This window comes from Myxine glutinosa, chromosome 7 (genome assembly GCF_964187855.1).
Source record: "Myxine glutinosa chromosome 7, kmMyxGlut1.1, whole genome shotgun sequence".
Classification (NCBI taxonomy): domain Eukaryota; kingdom Metazoa; phylum Chordata; class Myxini; order Myxiniformes; family Myxinidae; genus Myxine; species Myxine glutinosa.
The window spans coordinates 27,917,880-27,942,452 of NC_136267.1; the positions used below are offsets into that span (position 1 = coordinate 27,917,880).

Below are 24,573 nucleotides of genomic sequence, written 5' to 3' on the forward strand. Positions count from 1 at the left end.
TTGATCATAGATTTGGGTCAAAATGGATGCTCAACAAGTTCCACCGGCTGGGATACACTGAGTCTTACACGGAGACACAAAACTACAAATACTGCTTCCTTAATAGTAGGAGTGGAGATGATGTTCCAGATACTTCTGGCACTCTTGACACCATTGTGTGCATGGGTATGAGCCAGTTCCAACACTGGACCCCACGGCTCCTGAGGAGCTATTGCAGTTCACGAGCTGTAATTGTCATGGAGATTGCAGCAACCGGCGATGCAGCTGCAAGAAGAATGGGGTCACGTGCATCTCGGCCTGTGGAGTCTGTAATGGCATTACATGCAGAAACTGCAGTCATGATGTTGTTGAGTCTGAAGAAGACATAGACAATGACTGTTGAAACTTCTGACATTGTGAATGAGAAATAACTCTTGAGTATTATATATGTATGTGAAATAAAAGCTACTTTGTGTGTAAATGTAAAAGTGAAAATATAAATGTTAACAATCAACTCAGAATCATGAAAAACCCTTATTTGACCCCTCATAAGTTACTTAAGGGCCAATTAAAAAAAAAAAAAATTCGACAATAATTTTTTCGGTACCCGAATTCAACAGCTTTTTTTCTGGGTTTCCCACGGGAGTTGAACTTCAACATTTTAACACATGTTATTACACACCTTTACAAACATATTGGTGAAGAAATTTTTTGGTAACAATTTAGTTAACAGATTTGTGAAAAATCTCATAAAATGCCCTTACTATAGTTGGTATAAGGTAGAGCAGTACTACAGACAAAGGCCTTTTAAGCTGAGTAGTTCTGCTATTTTAAGGAATGACTTGGAATGACAGAGGATGCCCGATCTGCAGTTGGTATTGGAGCCTAGCTTTGCAATGTGTTCAGCCCAGGAGATGTCATGGGTGATGGTGAGGCCTAGAAGCTGAACAAAGTGAACCTCTTTCGGTGGCTGACCATGGAAATATGTGGGTTCGTTTGACGATCCTTTCGGAGCAACAACGTGAAACTGAGATTTCTTTCGATTGAAATACATGTTATAGTTATCAGCATTTCATTTAATCAATTCTAGATAAGAAAAGAGTGAAGCAGCTGCTATCTGCTTACAAATAGGATGACTGTACATAAAATGTGGAGTCATCTACAAAGAGAAAGAGGGGTTTTCCAGAACATCGGAGAGGTCGTTTATGAAGACGAGGAAGACGAGTGGGCGCACGACTGCCTTGTGGAACTCCAGCCTCCACTGGGAGCGGAGACCAGAGGGTTCCATTGATGGCAGAACATTGACTGCATGAGTCGCCATAGAAGGGTCGAGGCCAGACCAAACTTTTTCGGCTACTTACTCGGGTCAGAAAGATACATAACAGGTGCCACCCCAACTTTGAGAAAGGAGACCAATTGGAGGGTTAAGATTTGAGATTTTCAAGATGATGCGTTTCTGGCTGGCCTCAGGACGGACACCCACTAATTGTTGCAAAAGCTTCCGGAGTGAAGTACATTTGCCTTCAGTCAGGTTCACCTTCCAAGTTGAGAAATCACGGTTTGCAACAGTCTTGCGATCGGATTTGGTGCGTCAGGGCCAAGAGTATGGATAGGAGAGCTACGGACAGGATGGAGTAAACCAGTGCACAAGAGAAAGTCAACTTTTGTATAAGAATTCCAAGGTGGAATCAATATCGGATGCCAAGGAGATGGCAGCCCAATGATTTTGAGAAAGGGCAAATTGCAGTTCCTACAAATTGGCCTGTAGGAACAGCTAAGAAAAATTAAATACCTGACTAAATATAGCTTTGAAATGAAAAATGCAATTTAAGCATAATTGAATTTTCAAATCCATTTCCTGAAATAATAACTACCGTATATAATTTGGTGCTAATATATTTTTCAAGTACAAGTGACAGATCATTATCGTTTTGCAAAGCTCAGATGAGAAGACAAGAAAAGTCAATCAGATTTTAACAGTTGACAGTCGGTGAAACTGACTCGAACTGAAACTCGAAATGAAAAAGTACCCTTCGATCAGGCAAAAGATAGCTGCATTTAGAATTGTTGAAGAAAAGTTTTCCTCATTGTGACCACCAATAAGGTACCCGGAATTCAGAATCAACAGTTGATCAAATACTTCTTTCAATCGAGTGAGAAGAGGTACACACTTAATTTCAATAAGAGTCTCCATATGTGCAGGTAAAAGTAAGGTTTGCCCCAGTTGAGGTGAAAAAAGGCACACATCTTAAAATTTCTCCGTTGAGTACGGATCTGTTACCAGAGTTTCAAAGTCAATATACTGTAGGGATTAACAGGAGTTCTACAAGCAAAATGTCTATTTTATCAAACACGAACAAGAACTACCCGGAGCTGCCCGGTCGTGGGTGGGGAGGGCGGGGGATGGGAGCACTGTAGAGGTGGAAGGTATCTGGCACTACCTCACTAGGTGAAGACATTATCCCAGCGGTGGTTTCCGGATGTGTTGGACATTGAAAAGTTATGACGTTATTGGCCTCATGGTGGTTACCTTTTGCCTGCAGGCCAGTACCACACTGCCTGACTACACATCCCTATATACACTCTATAGTGGCCAATTTGGGCTTCAGAATGGATGCTAAGGCCAACGAGGGGTAGCTTAAAACCTTACCCAGATTCTGAAGTACCCACACCAAAAGGTTGGGGCCTCAAAGTGCTATGGTTCAGCTGTGAAATAATAACATTAAAATGCACAAGCAAACACAGAGGCAAACACAGAGGCAAACACAGAGGCAAACACAGAGGCAAACACAGAGGCAAACACAGAGGCAAACACAGAGGCAAACACAGAGGCAAACACACAGCCAAACACACAGCCAAACACACAGCCAAACACACAGCCAAACACACAGCCAAACACAGAGCCAAACACAGAGGCAAACACAGAGGCAAACACACAGCCAACACACACAGCCAACACACACAGCCAACACACACAGCCAACACACACAGCCAACACACACAGCCAACACACACAGCCAACACACTCAGCCAACACACACAGCCAACACACACAGCCAACACACACAGCCAACACACACAGCCAACACACACAGCCAACACACACAGCCAACACACACAGCCAACACACACAGCCAACACACACAGCCAACACACACAGCCAACACACACAGCCAACACACACAGCCAACACACACAGCCAACACACACAGCCAACACACACAGCCAACACACACAGCCAACACACACAGCCAACACACACAGCCAACACACACAGCCAACACACACAGCCAACACACACAGCCAACACACAAGCAAACACACAAGCAAACACACAGACAAACACACAAGCAAACACACAAACAACAAGCAAACACACAAACAACAAGCAAACACACAAGAAAACACACAAACACACAAGCAAACACACAAACACATAAGCAAACACACAAACAAACAAGCAAACACACAAGCAAACAAGCAAGCACACAAGCAAACACACAAGCAAACACACAAACAAACAAGCAAACCCACAAGCAAACCCACAAGCAAACACACAAACAAACAAGCAAACACACAGGCAAACAAGCAAACACACAAGCAAACACAAAAGCAAACAAGCAAACACACAAACACACAAGCAAACACACAAGCAAATAAGCAAACACACAAGCAAACACACAAACAAACACACAAACACACAAGCAAACACACAAGCAAACACACAAGCAAACACACAAGCAAACACACAAACAAACAAGCAAACACACAAACAAACAAACACACAAGCAAACACACAAACAAACAAACACACAAGCAAACACACAAACAAACACACAAACAAACACACAAACAAACACACAAACAAACAAGCAAACAAACAAGCAAACATACAAACACACAAGCAAACACACAAGCAAACACACAAACACACAAGCAAACAAGAAAACATACAAACACACAAGCAAACCCACAAACAAACAAGCAAACACACAAGCAAACACACAAGCAAACACACAAACAAACAAGCAAACACACAAACAAACAAACACACAAGCAAACACACAAACAAACACACAAACAAACACACAAACAAACACACAAACAAACACACAAACAAACAAGCAAACAAACAAGCAAACATACAAACACACAAGCAAACACACAAGCAAACACACAAACACACAAGCAAACAAGAAAACATACAAACACACAAGCAAACCCACAAACAAACAAGCAAACACACAAACACACAAGCAAACCCACAAACAAACAAGCAAACACACAAGCAAACACACAAATAAACAAACACACTAGCAAACACACAATCAAACACACAAACACACAAGCAAACACACAAACACACAAGCAAACACACAAGCAAACACACAAGCAAACACACAAATACACAAGCAAACACGCAAATACACAAGCAAACCCACAAACACACAAGCAAACAAACAAACACACAAGTAAACAAGCAAACGCACAAACACACAAACACACAAGCAAACAAGAAAACATACAAACACACAAGCAAACAAACAAACACACAAGTAAACAAGCAAACACACAAACAAACAAGCAAACAAACAAGCAAACACACGAAAATATTTACAAGATGTATGGAGTACTTTCTCCCCATTCGGAAACAGATGCACACAACCTTGTACAAACACACCTGCATCATTTGCATCTGGGCAGTGTCCGGTAGGTAAGCAAAAAACGTGTATTTTTAACCCCAACTTCCATCCTCTTCCCGATTAGAGCATTCGAACACCACAGACTCCTTCATGAAAGTCTCACCACATGCCGTGGCTCAAGTCGTGTTTGGAAGAAGTGCGACATAATGCTTCGAAATTCTTGGAGTTATCCGAAGCAAACATGTTCTTAAATTTATACAAGTAACCCTTTTCAAGTAGATGGTAAAGAGGATGTCCTTTTGAAACCACTTCCAATTAATTAGGTAATTCTCAGGTGGGACAGACGTCCAGAAATTTTGGTCGCCAAGGAACAAGATAGACATCCATGCCATGTCCTGAAAACTCATTATAAACGACTGGGCCGATGGGGAGTGGAGTGGGGGTGCGATTGTATTAGAGGGAGTATCGATCACTGTGAGGTTAGCAGTGGAACACAAAGAAATGCAATTCATCTGTAAGGATGCTGGTTTATTCGAAGGATTCGATGTAGATCATCAATGGGACCAAGCGACCGAGAGCATTCCCAAGAAACATTTCCTTCACTCGTAGTTTCCCTGCAGAATTTGACATTGGGGATACAATCACACAATGGTTCGGTGTCAATGGTGGCCGAGCATGTTGTCTGCAGGAACTTCACGAAAAAATTACTTGAAAATTTAAGGTAAAGTTGTGACTAGTATATGGTCACGTGATCAATACATTTGACTTTTTCTTTTAATGGGACAAAATTCATCTTCTGTAAATTTTTGGTCCATACAGTGTAGATGACAAAATGAACCAATGAACCATGCGTGTAAGTGATGACGTCAGCAACATCTTGCTTCTCAAGAAGAATAACAATCAAAAAGCATCTCGATATTAAAACCTGTGGAACTAGATGGTATTCAAAGAATACTTACCCTGCGTAGTCAACTTGTTGCGAGCCAACTCTTGTTTTTGAACATTTTTTTATTTGATCCAATATGGCTGCCAGACCACGTGAGCGATGACATCATAAATTTATATTCTCTAAATAATTGTTGCATAGATCACGCTCAATAAAATTTCAAACTGATCAGACCAAGCGTTGTCCCTGTCGAATTATGACGTCATAATTATGGCACCAATGACGTCATCGTTAACAACACCTAATCCCCATATGGAGTTCTTTACAATGAGCCACGTTTCAATTTTTTCCATGCAGCGGTTTTGGAGATATAGAGATGCAACATTTTTTGGTTTTTCCAAGATGGCGCCTGTACCACATGACCTATGACGTCATGATTATCATTAAAATATACTAAAGGAGGAGGCGCAATGGTGAAAATTTCGTGTCCATCAGACCAACAGTTGCTTAAAAAAAATTAATAATGATCGGATGGGTGAGTGTTGTATTTGTCGAATTATGACGTCATAACGAAGGCACCGATGACATCATTAACATATCTTATTCCCCATGGGAAGTCGGTGACAATGAGCCAGGTCTCAATTTTATCCATGGAGTGGTTTCAGAGATATAGAGGTGCGAAGTTTTTCCAAGATGGCGCCTGTACCACGTGACCTATGACATCATAATAATCATTACAATATTCCACAGGAGGAGGCCCTCCTTTGGTGAAAATGTCATGTCAATCGGACCAACAGTTGCCGAGAAAATGAATTTTTAAAATGCAGACGCACACACACGTACGTAACTGAATGCTTAACCCCGCTTTTCGCTTCGCGAGCGCAGGGTAACAAACAGGTCCTCAGCTCATCGCCCATCCGAGAGTGACGGTGCCGTTTGTGATGCGAAGCCATGACTGTTAAACACCAATGTGACAGTTTATTGTCGGTGACAGAATCAACCTCAGCCTAAATAGCTCAGAGGGAAGTGCGCTACGTCTGCATCATCCTGTCTGATCCTCTCCCCTCTGCCATCCAACTATTCAAGGCGCTGTGTATAAAGGCCCAAATGCACAGCACAGCTGTACAACGTCTGCACCATTTCGGTTGTCTTTCGCAGCTCGTCTCACACGAGTATCCAGGAAGCATCCAACACTTCGTGCATTTAACCATGTATTTACTCCAGCCAAACGTGGCGGTAAACATCGACACACGGCAGAGCAGTAACACATTGAATCATTGGAATGTACGTATAAAAAACAGGATGCAATAACAAACCATTGTTGATTTTTGTGTGCGCCTTTAATTATGACATAAACTACTGGAGACATTTTTGGCCAAAGTTATATTTGAAGTCATTTTTTGCCCCGCCCGAGATTTCATATTTACCTCCAACATCGGAGGTGGACGGAGTTCATGTTTTCACACCTGTCTGTCCATCTGTCTCCGAGCACGATATCTCAAAACGTTGTGGACGGATTCGGACGAAATTTGGTGGACAGGTTGGGTGTCTGACAAGGCAGAATCGATTCGATTTTTCTGAAGATCCGGATCTGGATGCCAGAATTTTTAAGTGATTCTTCAGCATTGAGTGTTATGGCTAAAAACGATATATAGCACAATATCTCAAAACGTTGTGGACGGATTCGTACGAAATTTGGTGGACAGATTGGGTGTCTGACAAGGAAGAATCGATTCGATTTTTCTGAAGATCCGGATGCCAGAATTTTTAAGTGATTCTTCAGCATTGAGTGTTATGGCTAAAAACGATATATAGCACAATATCTCAAAACGTTGTGGACGGATTCGGACGAAATTTGGTGGACAGATTGGGTGTCTGACAAGGAAGAATCGATTCGATTTTTCTGAAGATCCGGATCTGGATGCTAGAATTTTTAAGTGATTCTTCAGCACTGAGTGTTATGGCTAAAAACGATATATAGCACAATATCTCAAAACGTTGTGGACGGATTCGGACGAAATTTGGTGGACAGATTGGGCGTCTGACAAGGAAGAATCGATTCCATTTTTCTTCAGATCCGGATCTGGATGCTAGAATTTTTAAGTGATTCTTCAGCATTGAGTGTTATGGCTAAAAACGATATATAGCACAATATCTCAAAACGTTGTGGACGGATTCGGACGAAATTTGGTGGACAGATTGGGCGTCTGACAAGGAAGAATCGATTCCATTTTTCTTCAGATCCGGATCTGGATGCTAGAATTTTTAAGCGATTCTTCAGCATTGAGTGTTATGGCTAAAAACGATATATAGCACAATATCTCAAAACCTTGTGGACGGATTCGGACGAAATTTGGTGGACAGATTGGGTGTCTGACAAGGAAGAATCGATTCGATTTTTCTTCAGATCCGGATCTGGATGCCAGAATTTTAAAGTGATTCTTCAGCATTGAGTGTTACGGCTAAAAACGATATATAGCACAATATCTCAAAACGTTGTGGACGGATTCGGACGAAATTTGGTGGACAGATTGGGTGTCTGACCAGGAAGAATCGATTCGATTTTTCTGAAGATCCGGATCTGGATGCCAGAATTTTTAAGTGATTCTTCAGCATTGAGTGTTATTAGTCTAGTAGGAAGACTAGGTCCCCCTGCACCCCCCGGAGATATACTTCTAATCAGTGTTTCTAGATTGGAAAAAATGTGTAGAAAATGACTAGCTATGGCCCCAAGCTGAAAAAATGTCCCACATACCATTTTTATGCAAATTACTGCTGCCATTATCAAAAAAACGATTTTTGACATATCTCAGCCAATATTGCAGATAATTGAAAAATGAAGGTGTCTAGACCCATGTTTTGAAGGGCATAGATCATGATAGAACTATTCATAACATGATTACATGTGTCTATGGTATACTAGTATGCATATTAATGCTGTAATTACAAAATAATCAGTTTTACAAATGATAAGGATACGTTAATACTGCAGATAACTTAACATGGTACATAAGGGGTCTAAACCCAGGTATTTTCAAGGTTAAATGTCAACAAGATGCTCCTGAGTCTTGCATAGGGGCGGGACATTGGCAGTAACATTGGTACCACTCAACTTTTCTTCCCACCATTGACTTTGTATTGCGAGAGATTTTCACTTGCTTATTTAAAGGTTTCTCACCCAGCCCACGTAAAATCTACCAACTCCTGCTGTTAACTCCCAAACATATTTTTTTATGTTATCCAATCACAGTGCAGAAATGACAGACTAGAGATCCAAATTAGTGCTGCTATAGCTGCCATTTTACATTTCCATCCATGTAACATGCGCGCTCGCGCGCTCGTATCAATTGGTAATGTCGCGCGCTCGTATCAATTGGTAACGTTGATGTTATTGAATACCTCAGTTGAAAGTTCAGTCTTCCATTCCATCTGTGTGTTGTTCTTGGTATTCATCCTCCAATCTAGCCAGTTAAGATGCTAACTATAATGTTACTCACACTCTTGACTTCAGTTTCTGCATGAAATCATAAACAGGCAGAATAACAGCTGAGCCAGCTAGCACCATGTTAGCTAACGTTAAAGCTAGCCTCATCTATGTACAGTATGTTCCTAATGTCGGTGTAACTTAAACTTTTGTTAATGCCAAACATGAGACATATCTGTTGACTTCTGTATATGAATTGAACCAGAAAGAGGCACGACAGCTGAGCTAGCTACAGTAACTTAGCACAATGTTTCATTGGCCTAGATAGCTAACGTTAGTGTGGAAGAATTTAGATGTTTTAGCTATTAGCACTTTTGATGCCACTAAACATGGTTTAGTCAGCTAAAAAGTACCCTAGTGTAGAACATGACTCAGAACCTCTGTTACCTCACTGAAAACTCAGAGCCTCCTTTCACAGGCACTTTTAACATCATTCGTGATTTCTTATTTGTCATTTAACAGTGATGGTAGACATCGACAGCAAGCATGCCCAAAAGAAAACGGAGTGTAGAACCTGCAGCCCAAAGCTCTCCTCCTACATGCATCCTTCATGTACCATCCATGTCTGATCATGGGGATTTCACGCCCCTCCGTAAAATTAAAGGATCTGCTTCAGAAAAACTGCAACTGCTTCAAAAGATCCGGGATAGACGTCTCAACCAACCGCATGACTCCCCATGTCGTATGCAATCAGTATGTGATCAGATCCCGGCAACTCTTCCTGATGACCTAGAAAGAGTAGGATATCACAGCAAGTGTTATAAGCACTTTGTCCGCCACTTTCATCGTCTGGGAGATGATACAGAACCAGGGCCATCAACCTCATCATGGCATCACTCTCCTCGTAAACCAGGAGGTTCTGCTGAACCCATCTTCCCGCCAGAGTGTATATTTTGTGAGAAAGTTGAGACCAAAGATGCTCATCGCAATACTGAGAGGCCTACAACCTTCCCATCCTTTAAAAACAAAGAAAATGCATGGGAGCAAATCGAAACACGGGCTGAGAAAATGGGTCTCTATCGACTCCATCGAAAGGTGAAAAACAAAGACCTCTTTGCATGTGAGGCCAAACACCATCCGTCATGTTTTAAAGCTTTCCGCACAGCATTCTACAACTATGAGCGTGCGATTCACAGAGCCGAAGCACCAAAGGAGCAGGCTTGCATGTCAGCCGCCCATGAAAAGGCATTCAACTCAGTACTGGAACACATTCAAACCCAGGTCATCCAGCAGAATAAAGTTCTACAGCTTTCTTCCTTGCGCTTGCTCTATGTCGAGGAACTGAAACTGAATGGATATGAGAACTCAAATTATCGGTCAGAGAAACTACTGAAACGCCTACAGAATGACCCAATCAAGGAGCATATCCACTTCACGAAGGTTGATCATGACAAATGTGATGTCATTTCTTTCTGGCTTGTGCACAGCTCAAACATAACAGTTTCCAATGCTCTCGCACGAGCATTCACACTCGGAAGCACAAACAAGAACCAAAATGTTGCCCTCCAACTTCGCCAGGGTATTCTACAGGCTTTCAGAGAGTGTAAAGACCAACCATGGCCACCAACAGCTGAAGACATGGAGCTCAATCCTGAAGACATCCTACCTCCAGACCTTGTCCGCTTTCTCAGCGTGCTAATGACTGGCAAGGAGGGCATCGAGACAGAAAAGGTGAAGCGTCTGGTCTTCTCCATTGGACAAGATCTGTGCCGTGCAGTGTCAGATGGAAAATGGAAGTTACCAAAGCACATTCTCCTCTGTGTGACTGTAAGGCACCTGTTCCGAAGCAAACAGCTCACCACAATACTACACAGGCTTGGACACTCTGAGAGCTACGATTTCGCCTTGGAGTTGGAAACTGCTCTCGCCAAGGTCCTGGATGAAGTCTCAACTTATCGTACACCACAAATTGTGACAGGAGAGGGCAACCTTGTATTCCACTGTGAGTGGGACAACTTGAATAAAACCACTACCAGTGTGCACGGCAGCAACATTGTAAACAGTGCTGGAGGAATCATGGTGCAGGAGGTCAAGCCCGGGTTCGAGAGCAGCAAGGACCGAATGCTACCTACCATCAATAGGTCACAACAGCGTAGCCTGAAGGTCGACACACCAAAAACTCTCCCACCCTTGCACTTTACTCGCGTTGGCCCGAAGTTCCCTGAAGGCTCATCATTCACACCGCCAGCAGAGAATGACACAGTCTATGCCACTACGATGCAAGAGTACTACATCTGGCTCTTCATCAGATACATCGGAAGCTGTGGCCTGCAGCCTGTGCCTGGGCTAGGGGGTTTCACCTCTGCAACTGGTTCTCCCCCACCCAGCAAATCAACAGTCGACTACTGCACGCCTATCCACCAACCGATCACAGACAACGCAGTTGTTCGTGAGCTACTGAAGCGTTCCGAGGCAGCAACTGCTGAGGTGGGTCAGAGATGGGTCCTGAATACATTTGATCTGGGTGTCTGCATGAAAGCCCTTCCCATCATCTGGCGCTGGCCAAATGAATTTGCTAGTCATGTAGTAACGATTGGACCCTTCCACACATCCATGAACTACATCGGGATGCTCACTGGACACAAGATGCGTGGTTCTGGATATGCAGAGATTCTCTTTGAGGCACAACTAGTAACAAGTGGATCTCTCAAAGGTGTTCTCAGTGGAAAGGCCTACGCAAAGTCCCTCTTTTGCCTCAAAACAGTGTGTGAGGCAATGGAGAGGCTGTTGATGGAGAGATTCACTGAGGAGGAGAACATCATGATCTCTGACCCTGCTGTGCTTCTCAGAATGACCCAGTCTTGCAACCGAGAGCACCTCGATGAAGCCCTCAAAGACCCCTCAACTCTACTCCTCATCAAAAAGTACCATGCCTTTGAGGAAAAGGTGCGCAAGGGCCACCTGGGGAAGACAGCTGCCTTCTGGATGTCGTTCATTACCCACTGCCATCTTGTCTTCATGCTCCTCCACTCTGTGAAGACCAACAACCTCCAGCTGTTTCACAAGTGTAACGGAGAGATGGCAGATATCTTCTTCGCCTTTGACGGACACAACTACTCCAGGTTTGTGTAGCATACATGGTAAAATGTATAACCATCACTGAGTAGATTTTAATTGATACTTGGGTTCATGTATTATGAGAGGAGCTATTCCAATAAATGTCTACAGTATTTCCCTCTCTGTACTTTACAGATATCTGACTTGGCTGGAAGTCCACCTGACAAATCTGGAAAGCACGCACCCAGGGGCCAAGGACCTGCTTACTATGGGTGCAATCGCAGTGGCTCGCTCGATGATACCAGGGGCACTCAGTGCTGTCGACAAGACAATGGAAGAAACGTTCATGCGCTTTGCTAAATCATCAGGTACATCATTTTCTTTCAGTACATTATACATTTGAAACTGTAGAAACCAGCTTTATATGATGTAAACTGCTCTTACAAAACATTTCCCTTTTAATGATTGGGTTATGCAATTAAAATATGTTCACTTTTCAGGTGGCTTTGCTGGCCTGTACAGTCAGTTTGGGGCATACCAGAGATGGTGCCGAACAACCACAGCACGGGCACAGTTCTATGAAAAGACCCTTGAGATGGTGGATCTCATCGATGACCCAGACTGCCCAAGAGCAGGGAGACATCGTGAACTAGAGAAGGCAGAGATCAGAAAAGGCGAGGAGGCCGTTCAGCGAACCCTAACTACTATCAAGAACCCTAACTACAAGCATTGTACAAAAGAGCCGATCAACCTATCATCGAAAAGCCAAAACCTTATGAGGAGCAAGGATGGATAAGGACTGATGAAGGACTGTTGAAACCAATGTGGTCCAGTGGTCCCATCCTACCAACCTCACTGGTGGATCTTCTGAACACAGGAGAGCACGAAGAGGAGGAGGAAGAGGAAGGAGAAGAAGAGTTTGACTCTGACGATTTCGATGAAAATGATGATGACTGACTCAGTGTAGAATCACTAATGCTAATGATGTTTATCTAAAACAAGCAAGAGAAGAGTGGTCACATTGAGTGCTAGGACTATTTTGACAGTTGTAATATTTAGAAAAATAAAACTTTGTGCTAACGTCTGTGTAGACGGACCTTAATATGAGTCTATTATTTCGTAAAACTGTGATTATTTTGTAAATAAAGCACTAATTAGCATACTAGTATACCATAGACACATGTAATCATGTTATGAATTGTTCTATCATGATCTATGCCCTTCAAAACATGGGTCTAGACACCTTCATTTTTCAATTATCTGCAATATTGGCTGAGATATGTCAAAAATCGTTTTTTTGATAATGGCAGCAGTAATTTGCATAAAAATGGTATGTGGGACATTTTTTCAGCTTGGGGCCATAGCTAGTCATTTTCTACACATTTTTTCCAATCTAGAAACACTGATTAGAAGTATATCTCCGGGGGGTGCAGGGGGACCTAGTCTTCCTACTAGACTATATGGCTAAAAACGATATATAGCACAATATCTCAAAACCTTGTGGGCGGATTCGAACGAAACTAGGTGGACAGATTGGGCGTCTGACAAGGAAGAATCGATTCCATTTTTCTTCAGATCCGGATCTGGATGCCAGAATTTTTAAGTGATTCTTCAGCATTGAGTGTTATGGCTAAAAACGATATATAGCACAATATCTCAAAACCTTGTGGGCGGATTCGAACGAAACTAGGTGGATGACTTGGTTACGTGACAAGTACAAGCCAATTATATTTTGGTTCAATTTGAAATCAGATCCGGCCTATCAGTGGGATAACAAAAGTAAAATTCCAGCCCGGCAGAGGTGTCCGCTCTACAGAATGCCATTCCAGTTCTCAATGTGATGAGAAATTTTTTGTTCGTGCAGAACCTGTATGCAAATTTGATATTACTAGGGCATGCCCGTACTATATATATATCTAAAATTATATCCCCCCCCCTCTATTTACATGGAATGGTTTGGTCCATTCGCAAAGCCAAAGGCAAAGCGAACGGCTTGCGAGTACGGTGACAATCCCCCCCCCCCCCCTCTATTTACATCAAATGGTTTGGTCCATTCGCAACGACCACAGAACCCCCCCCTCTATTTACATGAAATGGTTTGGTCCATTCGCAACGCCAAAGCGAACGGCGAACGGCTAAATCGCCATAGCTCGGTAACTACTTCTGCGATTAATTTAAAACCTTGAAAAGGCACATCCTCGGGTCCCCAGCAATATACCTGGCAAGTTTCAAGTATATCGGACCGGTAGTTGTCGAGAAACAGCGGTCACAGACAAACATACAAACATACAAACAAACATACACACAGAGATTAGTGGAATTATAGATAGACTAGGGCATGCCCGTACTATATATAAGCTAGGACGTGCCCGTACGTGGGTGCCCGTTCCTTGCCAAAAAAAAAAAAAAAAAAAAATTTTGTGTAGGGGTGTGTGTGTGTAAACATCCTAGGGCGTGCCCGTACGTGGGTGCAAAAAAACATGCGTGCAAACAACAACAACAAAAAAAAACTTTGAAACCACGTGGCAGTAACGACCACAGAACCCCCCCCCCCCCTCTATTTACATGAATGGTTTGGTCCATTCGCAACGACCACAGAACCCCCCCCCCCCTCTATTTACATGCAATGGTTTGGTCCATTCGCAACGCCAAAGCGAACGGCGAACGGCTAAATCGCCATAGCTCGGTAAGTACTTGTCCGATTAATTTCAAACCTTGAAAAGGCACATCCTCGGGTCCCCAGCAATATACCTGGCAAGTTTAAAGTATATCGGACCCGTGGTTGTCGAGAAACAGCGGTCACAGACAAACATACAAACACACATACACACATACACACATACACACATACACACAGAGATTAATGGAATTATAGATAGACTAGGGCATGCCCGTACTATATATATATCTAAAATTATATCCCCCCCCCCCCCCTCTATTTACATGAAATGGTTTGGTCCATGAAATGTTTTGGTCCATTCGCAACGCCAAAGCGAACGGCGAACGCTTTACATGAAATGGTTTGGTCCATGAAATGTTTTGGTCCATTCGCAACGCCAAAGCGAACGGCGAACGGCTTGCGAGTACAGTGACAATCCCCCCCCCCCCCCCTCTATTTACATGAAATGGTTGTAATTAGTTTTAAAACATAGTTTAACGCCAACATATGGCATGCACGTACCCGTACTATCCGTAATGGCGCACGCTCTCACAGGAGCTCCGGAAGGTCGCATATCGCAGGAAAGCGAAAGAATCGCAAATTCGTTTTAATTCGTTTTAAAACATAGTTTAACGCCAACATAGCGCCAACATAGTTTGCCGACGGGAAATAAATGAATACGCTCTCAAATGTGCCATCCGAGGCAGAGTGTGTTCGCCACGTTCGGCACACGTGATAGCTCGCTGCTCTCTGATTGGTTGAATCGTTTTTTGGACATAGTTCGGTAACTACTTCTGCGATTAATTTCAAACCTTGAAAAGGCACATCCTCGGGTCCCCAGCAATATACCTGGCAAGTTTAAAGTATATCGGACCCGTGGTTGTCGAGAAACAGCGGTCACAGACAAACACACACACACACACACACACACACACACACACACACACACACACACACACACACACACACACACACACACACACACACACACACACACACACACACAGAGATTGCTGGAATTATAGATAGATTAGCACGGGCCTCTCAGTTAATTTATGGCAGTTGAGATGCAGAAGTTTGTTTCTACAGTAAGTGTGCACGCATGCATATGTATAAAGTTAGTATTTCTCCCCTTCTTCCCCACCTGCCGAAATGAAGAAAATAAATATAGCAATGGAAATGTTGGACCAAATCAGCTCCAAGAATGACAAAAAATATTTTTGTTCTTAGTCACACAAGGAAGATTCAAAAACAGGCTGGAAACTGCTCAAAGGCAAGTCCGCATACCTCTCTGTAAGCTATCCTGCCAGATTAATATTACTCCATTCTTATATCTTATAAAAAATAAAGCATAGACAGCGAGGGACTAATAATAGGTGAAGATTTGCCTTGGACAGGTCAGTGGAAGAATTTCTCAAGGGTTCGATGACATTTTGTTTGGAATACGTTAACTCATCCCATTCATAATGATTAGAGGGATGATTGAGTCAAGAAGAGGAGCAAGTTAGCATACGTGGTAGTTGATCTATATAAAATATGCAGAACGGGAGGAAAGGACAATTGGGGTGCAGGGGGTAGAGGAGAGGGAGAGAAAGTGGGGGTGAGGGCGACTGGGGGAAAGAATGAGAAAGGAAAAGACAATGTCCTGCCCTATAATGCTTATAAGGGTGGGTGGTTCATGTGCAGCCACCTGGCTGCTGGTCTGTGGGCATGTCTGCCGCTGATGCAATGCCTCTCTATAACTAGTTATCTGGTACTCATCTTGCCTCCATCTTGCCTCCGCCTTGCCTCCGCCTTGCCTCCGCCTTGCCTCCGCCTTGCCTCCGCCTTGCCTCCGCCTTGCCTCCGCCTTGCCTCCGCCTTGCCTCCGCCTTGCCTCCGCCTTGCCTCCGCCTTGCCTCCGCCTTGCCTCCGCCTTGCCTCCGCCTTGCCTCCGCCTTGCCTCCGCCTTGCCTCCGCCTTGCCTCCGCCTTGCCTCCGCCTTGCCTCCGCCTTGCCTCCGCCTTGCCTCCGCCTTGCCTCCACCTTGCCTCCACCTTGCCTCCACCTTGCCTCCACCTTGCCTCCACCTTGCCTCCACCTTGCCTCCACCTTGCCTCCACCTTGCCTCCATCTTGCCTCCACCTTGCCTCCATCTTGCCTCCCCGGAAGGATGACAGGCTGAGTCAACCCCACCTGGCGTCAATTCAACAGGAATCGAACTCAGGACCTTGAGATCCCAAGCCCACCACCCTAACCATTAGGCCAACACCAGGTATGCTAATAAGGCAAAAATGGTTGGGGATAAATACTATAATTGTGAGAAATGATCCTTAGAAATATCTTCTATGGTAGAAAGATGATGAGATCTCAGGAGAGTTCATGAGAAATATTTACTTGAGGAAAACAAACAAGGGTAGGTTTAAAGAAAAATAAGCTGTGGTAATAAAAGGGAAGAGCAAGAAAGATATATATTGTGCAATGGGAGGAATAATAGGAAGAAAAGATAAAAATACAAAGCAGCAGATCACATGATTCCCCTCCTAACGCCTCCATCGACCCTCCTCCCCCTCCCCCCAGTCCCCTCTAAATGTGACCGTGGCTAATGGAGTAGCTTGTATTTACATGTTGGACAAGCACATAAGAAGGCATTTCTGCACTTCAGCATGAATTATAGGGCATGAGCCGACAATGGGCGAATGTACATGGTAAACATGCGACACGAACATCCGTTGCCACTTGCCAGCATCATGAGCTTTGTGCTCAAATGGTAATGCCAAACAGGCCCCCACCCCCCCCCCCTCCCGCAAGGCATGGTTAGGGAGGCACAATTCTGGGCTTGCATGTAACTCATGGCCTTTGGCCTTCATACCAACTGACTGCCATTCGAAACTAAATATTTAATATTCATGTTGCCAAGCAGTCTGTCTCTTCCTCCCTTTGCCTCTTTTCCTTCCTTCTTCGCCTGATTTTATTCACTCGCAGTGTCACTCACAGTGATGTGCGAGCTTTATTCATTTATTCCAGAAATTCAGCGACTATTAATATGACAGGGGCAGTGTGGGATTTGTCATGGGTAAATAAAAGGATCCATTTGGTTGCCGATCATTTTCTGCCTCTTTTAAGGAAAGAATAGAAGTTTCATCACTGCCTTGGATGTCGGAATTGGTCAATTAATTTTAAGATCTGGATCAGAACCAGATTAGACCTGACAATGGTCATGTTGGAAGGAGATAAAGCGACAATACACAGAATGTCACATTAGACTAGAGGCAAAATCTGAAAAGGGGCCTAGAAATCACTTTAGGGAGTACGGAATGTTAGGAGCTGGCATCCATGTCAGACTGTTAAAGTGGTTCATAGTGAACATATTTCAAGTGGATGCCCATCAAATTTGGCCTTTTTAAATATTATACAGCCAAAACAAAGTGGCCGCCATTATCGAAAACTCCGAAAACTCCGGATTGTAATAAAATTACACAACTTTGTATTTATACAGGATAACAATGAAATTTGCTGTATTTGGACATATTATAATAATACACACATCTTCCTCAAACGATGTAAGTGATATTTTATCTATTTCTTTCCCTATGGAGAGACAAACATGAAAAAATGCTCTGAAAATCTAAGAAAATTACATCTTGATGCATTATATTGAGCTTGTACAAATGTACGGACATACTTTGATGAAGTTCGTTTGATTTCAAAAAAAAACTGTGTTGGGATAATATTAACATCAGTCTTCGGTGGTGTAGTCCGAGTCATCTTGGGCACTGTTCAAAGGATTCCGACACGTTCCGTCAGCGCAACCACAACCAGCGGTACATCTTAGCTCCTTAAGACGACAACTGCATCTGTGAGATTCGCAATTCTTACACTGGCATTGTGTAAGCTTGAGGTAAACCTCTGGAAATGGTTTATCACTCATCAAATGAGGAAGTATATTTCCAGTTGTACCGTCCTTGTTCCATCCATTTCCCACCGGGGAAGATATATCTGGTTGTGCGATCAGTGAAGAGAGCCAAATTGTACACTGATGGTGTGCTCGCTTGATATGCAGCTTCAGAGAAGATCGGGTTGGTGGCAACTTCTCTGGTTCTTTGTGACCTTTGAGGAACATTTTGAAACGCACGTCATTGATGTTTGTGTTGTTATCATTGTTTGAATACAGTCTGCAGATGAAGCTCTCTACATCTGTCAGTGTTCTTTCAGTAAGTGTGCCGCGTCCGAGCCCGTCCAATAAGGGACAGTTCTTGATGAACGTTTTCCATGCTATTGTTTTGCCAATGCCACAAAATTGACTGACTGTGTCGCAGCCCGAGAGGGCATGGAATGCTGGAAGATTGTGGCGGGGAGCTGGATCAAGGTCTACAGCGTGCACAGCAACAAAGCTCCGTTGCTTCGCTGTTCCCGTTTGCAACCAAAGCTCTCCAGATAAGTCACTGGCAAAGTGAACGAGGAGAACAAGGACATCTGTGTCCCTGGAACAAATGATCAGACGCTCAAACCCAAGATCTGTCACAGACTTGGCGTGTAACAATATTCTGGTATCAGCTTCATCGTGGTTTGATTTGAGGGAGTTGACGTCCGTTCCACGGGATGACTCAACCGCCGTTCGGTCATGGAATCCGCCAGATGTCACGACTTCACGATTCGGTTGAGTCGACCTTGCTTGACGAATGAGCTCCATGCTCAAAAAGTGTTCCAGGTCTTGCTTGCTTCACAAATTTATCGTCAGCCTGTCCGTCCACTTCCCCAGACAGCAAAATACTGAGGAATAGAAACAAGCTCTCCGGTACAATCTTTTCGGCACTCTCCTTACTAACTGACGTGCAATTATTTAGGCCTGGACGAGAACTGATGTCACCTCTAATGCGTAACGCGCAGTGATGCAAGGTCAACAACTCTTCTGTCTCTGAGCGCGAGAACTGGGTTGGCCTAAGATCATCCATATTTCTCTTTGTCTCCATTTCATCCGAACGCCTTTTCTGTGTCTGAACAGCGATCTTAGATGACAGTGTGGAAAACAACAATTGTGGTTGATGTGGATCGAGTTGAGGTACAAAGTTGATCTGTCCTGGAAGAAGTCGGTGTAGTTTCTCTTTGAGGCGGGATTTATTGTCCCGGTATGGTCCAGCGTCAATGCCGAATTCGCTGAGCAAAGACCTGTACCTTTCCCAAACGTCTAGAAGCGTATAGATTTCACCTCGGGCCAGTCCAGTCGATACTTCAGATGCGACTTTCTCAAAGCAGATATCTCTGGACGTTTGAGTTGTGCTTGTACTAGATTTCGATGCTTTTCTATTGAACTGTACATAACACTTAAGATGATACCTGGCATCAGCAGCCACGAGATCACTTACTCCTGCCAGGCGACACCGCAACACAGGGTCTGTTTGAGCTCCTTGGAGAATTTTGTCAGAAACATCAAAGGTAGCGACCAAATACGTTTGTTTGCAACTTTTCTCTTGGCAGAAAAAGCACAAATCAGTGTCAATAATGGACAGTTTACTGCGTAGAGATGGTCTCGGTGGTGAACTTGTCTCAGGTGCACTGCTTGAGGTGGCAAGAGTGCTTTCATATTTTTTCCTGAGTCGAGTTATTTTGAACGAACTTGTAAACGTCGAATAGCAGTCTTTGTGATTCAGGACTTCAGTCTGTTTTGTGATTTCCTTAAAGTCAATGTTTTTAATTCTTTCAACAGTGTGCCAGTTCTCAGAGTCATTGTACTTCTTGCGCTCTGCAGCGGCTTCACGGACTCTTTGAATTCCGGCGTCTCCGAGGTTTCTCGTTGGTTTCTTTGGGTCTCTGTTTTGACAGAAGATGCAGAGGGTCCAGTCAGTACTTGTGTCAGAACTCCGCTTTTGGCTCTGGCATTTTACCTTGGATTCCATGTTGAAGCTCAACTCAGTTCACCACATCCTGCAAACATCAGAAATTGCATAATATGATAGCCAGTTTCTGCCGGCATTTTTACATGGCGTCCCGACCGTGCCGTCCCATTACTGCCGTAATGTCGAATCCTATAAAAAATTGAAATTTGTGCAGCCCGACTTCACGATAGCCGGACTGCGGGCTGTAGGTATCAAACTTTTCAATCAGCGTTTTCCCGTCGCAAAGATGTCCGTGTTCAAGCCAAAAAAGATCAATGCTGCACCTGTATAAGCTGGTGAAAAGCTGAAGTTCATCTCAAACATCGGTCATCGGTCTGAACATCAGGCAACACTGACGCTGAACGGAAGCGGAAACACCGGAAGTGAAGCTGACCTAATAACGAGGCACTTCCGGCCGCGCCCAACATGGTGGATACGAACAGAAAATACGTGAATCTTTCCATAATGAGTTTCAAGTTTGTGAGAGGTTTAACGCCTAATGATTTGGTGAAATTATGTTTTAAACACATATGCTAAAATCACATTATGCTAAAATAATTTATTATATAATAAATGATTTTAACATGTGATTAAAACATAATATCTTTGCATCAATATATTTAGGACAATTCATATATTTAGAACAATTCATAGGTATCAATGAGATACAAATGCAACATTTCAGAACCATATTTTTGGTAAAGGTTAACATATTTTTCTTAATAGTCAAATCTGACTATTGTATATAAATATGCACATAACTTTATCAAATATGTATAGTTTGGCATGATATTTGCAGGACATCTTACTGGTATCACTGGAGTAAAATATACCAAACTACACAAACATACCCACAGTAAAAGTCAAGATAAGTCGCGTGATTTGAAAATTAACAGAGTTCAGCTTTGAGATTTTTTGTACATTTTTGTGACTGATCTGTATATAACTTTATCAATTCGTTATGGAATGGCCTAATACTTCTTGGACACTTTACTGGTATTGCTGCGATGATATATGTCAAATTTCAGAACCACAGCTTCAGTACAACTGAAGTTATCAGACATTTTCTAAGTTATACATTTTCTATTTGTCCGGCCATTTTGTTTTTGGTATAAAAAAATTAAAAAGGCCCAAATCAATGGGCATCCACCTGAAATATGTTCAGTATGGGTCATATTAACTAGCTGACATGGATGCCTGCTCCTAACATTCCGTACCCCCTGAAGTGGAATTTGAACATTTTTCCACCAGTCTACATAGGGGTAATAGCAACAATGTCATTTTACAAGAGTATTACCACAATGCTTTCTACAACAAGTCCTCACCTGGCCGATGATTGGTTGCAGTGTGATCAGGTCAGGAGCATCTTGCTTTGTGGCACCACACACGTTCTTTCATTGCATCCATGAGTACCCTGAAGTATGCAAAATAACTTTAGTAAAAACTCAAATGGCATTCGATGGAGCACAAACCTCCGCCAAGCTGAACAGATGACGTTATGTATCCCACGAATATGCCAAAACTGCATCAGAATCAAATCGACTTGTTCTTGTCAATTATCCAACTTATCCACCAAGTTTTGTCATAACTCATCCACAGCTTTTTGAAATACCGTTCTACACATCGTTCTTGGCCCTATCTCTCAATTCTGAAGAATCACTTGAAATTTTTTGGGAAATTCCCGGATCTAGGTCCGGATCGTCACACAAATCGAATCAATTCTTCCTAGTCATGCACCCAACATGTCCAACAAGTTTGTTCCAAATCCATGCACAACTTTTTGAGATATCGTGCGATATGTGGTTTTGGCCCTATCTCTCAATGGTGAAAAATCACAAAAAAAATACCAGTATCTGGATCTGGATCTGGATCTGGATCTTCACCAAAATCTAATCAATTTGTTCTCGTCACACACCCAATCTGTCCACCAAGTTTCATCCGAATCAATGCACATCTTTTTGAAATATCATGCTATATATCGTTTTGGCCATATCTCTCAATGGTGAAGAATCACTAAAAAATAATAATAATAATCCCACATCCACACCCGGATTCACATCACCAAATTTTTATCAATTCTTCCTTGTCACACACACACAACCTGTCCACCAAGTTTTGTTCGAATGAGTTAATAACTTTTTCAGATATAATGCTCACAGACAGACAGTCAGACAAATAAAGAGACAGACAGGGGTGAAAACATAACCTCCGTCCACCGATAACAATTTAAAAAACACCATAATAAAACATTACATTTACTGAAATATATATTTACTATTCACACGATACCCTTCACCTTTACGCCTTCTCAGCTACCTGCTTCACCGACTCAAAACCACAACGACCAGTATCCAGTCCAACTCACAATATTTTCTGATTATTTAGTATTTCCGGTGTACGTAAACAGTTCTTTCAACTCGCATTCCCAACATCATAAGTTTCTCCATATATTCGTGTTTTTTTATAATGGTGCAAATGGGAAAGAAAAGGGATAGAAAGCGAGAGAGAGGAATACTGAAGTCGAAGAGATACAATACATTTATAGAATGGTGGGTAAACAGCTATTCTCATAAAAAGAAAATGAACAAAATTACAAAACAAACTGAAGACAATTATTGTATCTCGAACTATTGAACTGAATCTTACACCAAGCATTTCGGCAATAATACAGCTAATTTAAATTGGCAAAAGTTTATTTCAAAAAGTTTTTGGAATTCAACATTTTACATTAAAATTTGAAAATACCTTGCCAGCGCTATCAAGCATATATTTAAACGAATTTTTAATTTCGATAAATATGTGAAACTCATGAAACATATGACAGTTACTTACTAAAAATGTTATTTAATCGACCATTATTACTTCTCTAATGGCCGCAATTAATCTCACCATCCCGTGAGTCGGCTGAGCGAGGCAGCTTGGCCCAGGTCCTTTCACGAACCGGCTGGCCAGGCATAACTGGAGTTCATTTGAGCAGGAATTTGTAATTTGAGCAGGGTGCCGGCGATAACTCACCTACTTTACGCAAGTTATACCATAGGGTGTCTAATGTCCACTAGTTAATGTTAGGGGACAGGACATCCGCCTTAACATTCATTCCAACTGAATGTACACTTTGTGATGCAACACCCATCCCAAGTAGCATTCCGACAGTTTACAGTCAGCAAATTAAACCGAGGTTACATGGCTCAAAGGAAAGTCAACTACACCTGCACCATTTCTTAGGACCAATTACATTATTTAACTAGAAAGAGCAATCGGAGATTGCAGACCCTCGCCAGGACATGTTTTCAGTGGTTTTTAAGGCTTTTGTGTTAAAACAAATATGGCGGCCAAACCACGTGACCGGTGACGTCATTATTTTTTTTCCCTCCACCAATTTATCACTAAATGATGCTCAAGAAATTTCATCTTGATCGGATGAAGTTTTGTACTTGTCGAATTATGACGTCATAATGGAGCCACCTATGACATCATCATTAACATATGTTATTCCACATGGAGAGTACTTTACAATGAGCCATGTCTGAATTTTTTCGATACAGCGCTGCAAAGTTTTTCAGTTTTTCCAAGATGGCGCCCATAGCACGTGACCTATGACGTCATGATTATCATTTTAAAATTATACAGGTGGAGTTGCACCTATGGTGAAAATTTCCTGTCAATCGGAACAATGATTGCACAATACAAAAATCATATTTATTCTGTGCAGACAAAAAAAAAAAAAAAAAAAAAAAAAATCACTCATAGAGCGACACTTGGAAAAACAGAACAAAGTAGAATGGCACTCAGTAGAGCATCGTTTTGACCTCAAAAATAATTTGTGGTTGAATTCAGTGACCTGGTATGCAAATCGTCTTCAAAGTTGAAGTTGATCTTATGAAAATTGACAATTTTAGAAATTTGGCCTATGTTGACCTCCAAAATAGTTGGTGGTTGGTTTCAGCAAGCTGATATGCAAATCCTTTTCAGATTTCAAGTCAATCAGATGAAAATGGAGGATTTTAGAAATTCGAGGAAAGTGGTTGACCTTTTGCCTATGTTGACCTTGTGACCTATGTTGACCACAA

At 42.6% G+C, this 24,573-nt stretch overlaps 2 protein-coding genes across 5 annotated transcripts in view; one reads left to right on the forward strand and one right to left on the reverse strand.

Annotated features, from left to right (window-relative positions):
* Positions 1 to 24,573, reverse strand: part of LOC137416877 (semaphorin-6A) — a 727,420-nt gene that overhangs the window by 660,093 nt on the left and 42,754 nt on the right. For all 4 annotated transcript variants that reach the window (XM_078781382.1, XM_078781383.1, XM_078781381.1 and 1 more), the window contains exon 2: positions 21,829 to 21,917. The gene's annotated coding sequence lies outside the window, so the exon portion shown is untranslated. The remainder of the gene's footprint in view (positions 1 to 21,828; positions 21,918 to 24,573) is intronic.
* LOC144893047 (uncharacterized) lies at positions 8,251 to 16,372 on the forward strand. Its single transcript, XM_078782657.1, has 4 exons — positions 8,251 to 12,054; positions 12,185 to 12,357; positions 12,490 to 12,720; positions 16,335 to 16,372. The coding sequence occupies exons 1-4, from the start codon at positions 9,479 to 9,481 to the stop codon at positions 16,370 to 16,372; spliced, it is 3,018 nt and encodes a 1,005-aa protein (XP_078638783.1). The 5' UTR covers positions 8,251 to 9,478.

Coding starts and splice junctions, on each gene's coding strand:
- LOC144893047 (XM_078782657.1), top strand. CDS start 9,479: ATGCCCAAAAGAAAACGGAGTGTAGAACCTGCAGCCCAAAGCTCTCCT. Junction 12,055..12,184: donor GACGGACACAACTACTCCAG/GTTTGTGTAGCA, acceptor TGTACTTTACAG/ATATCTGACTTGGCTGGAAG. Junction 12,721..16,334: donor GAACCCTAACTACAAGCATT/GTACAAAAGAGC, acceptor GTTCATGTGCAG/CCACCTGGCTGCTGGTCTGT.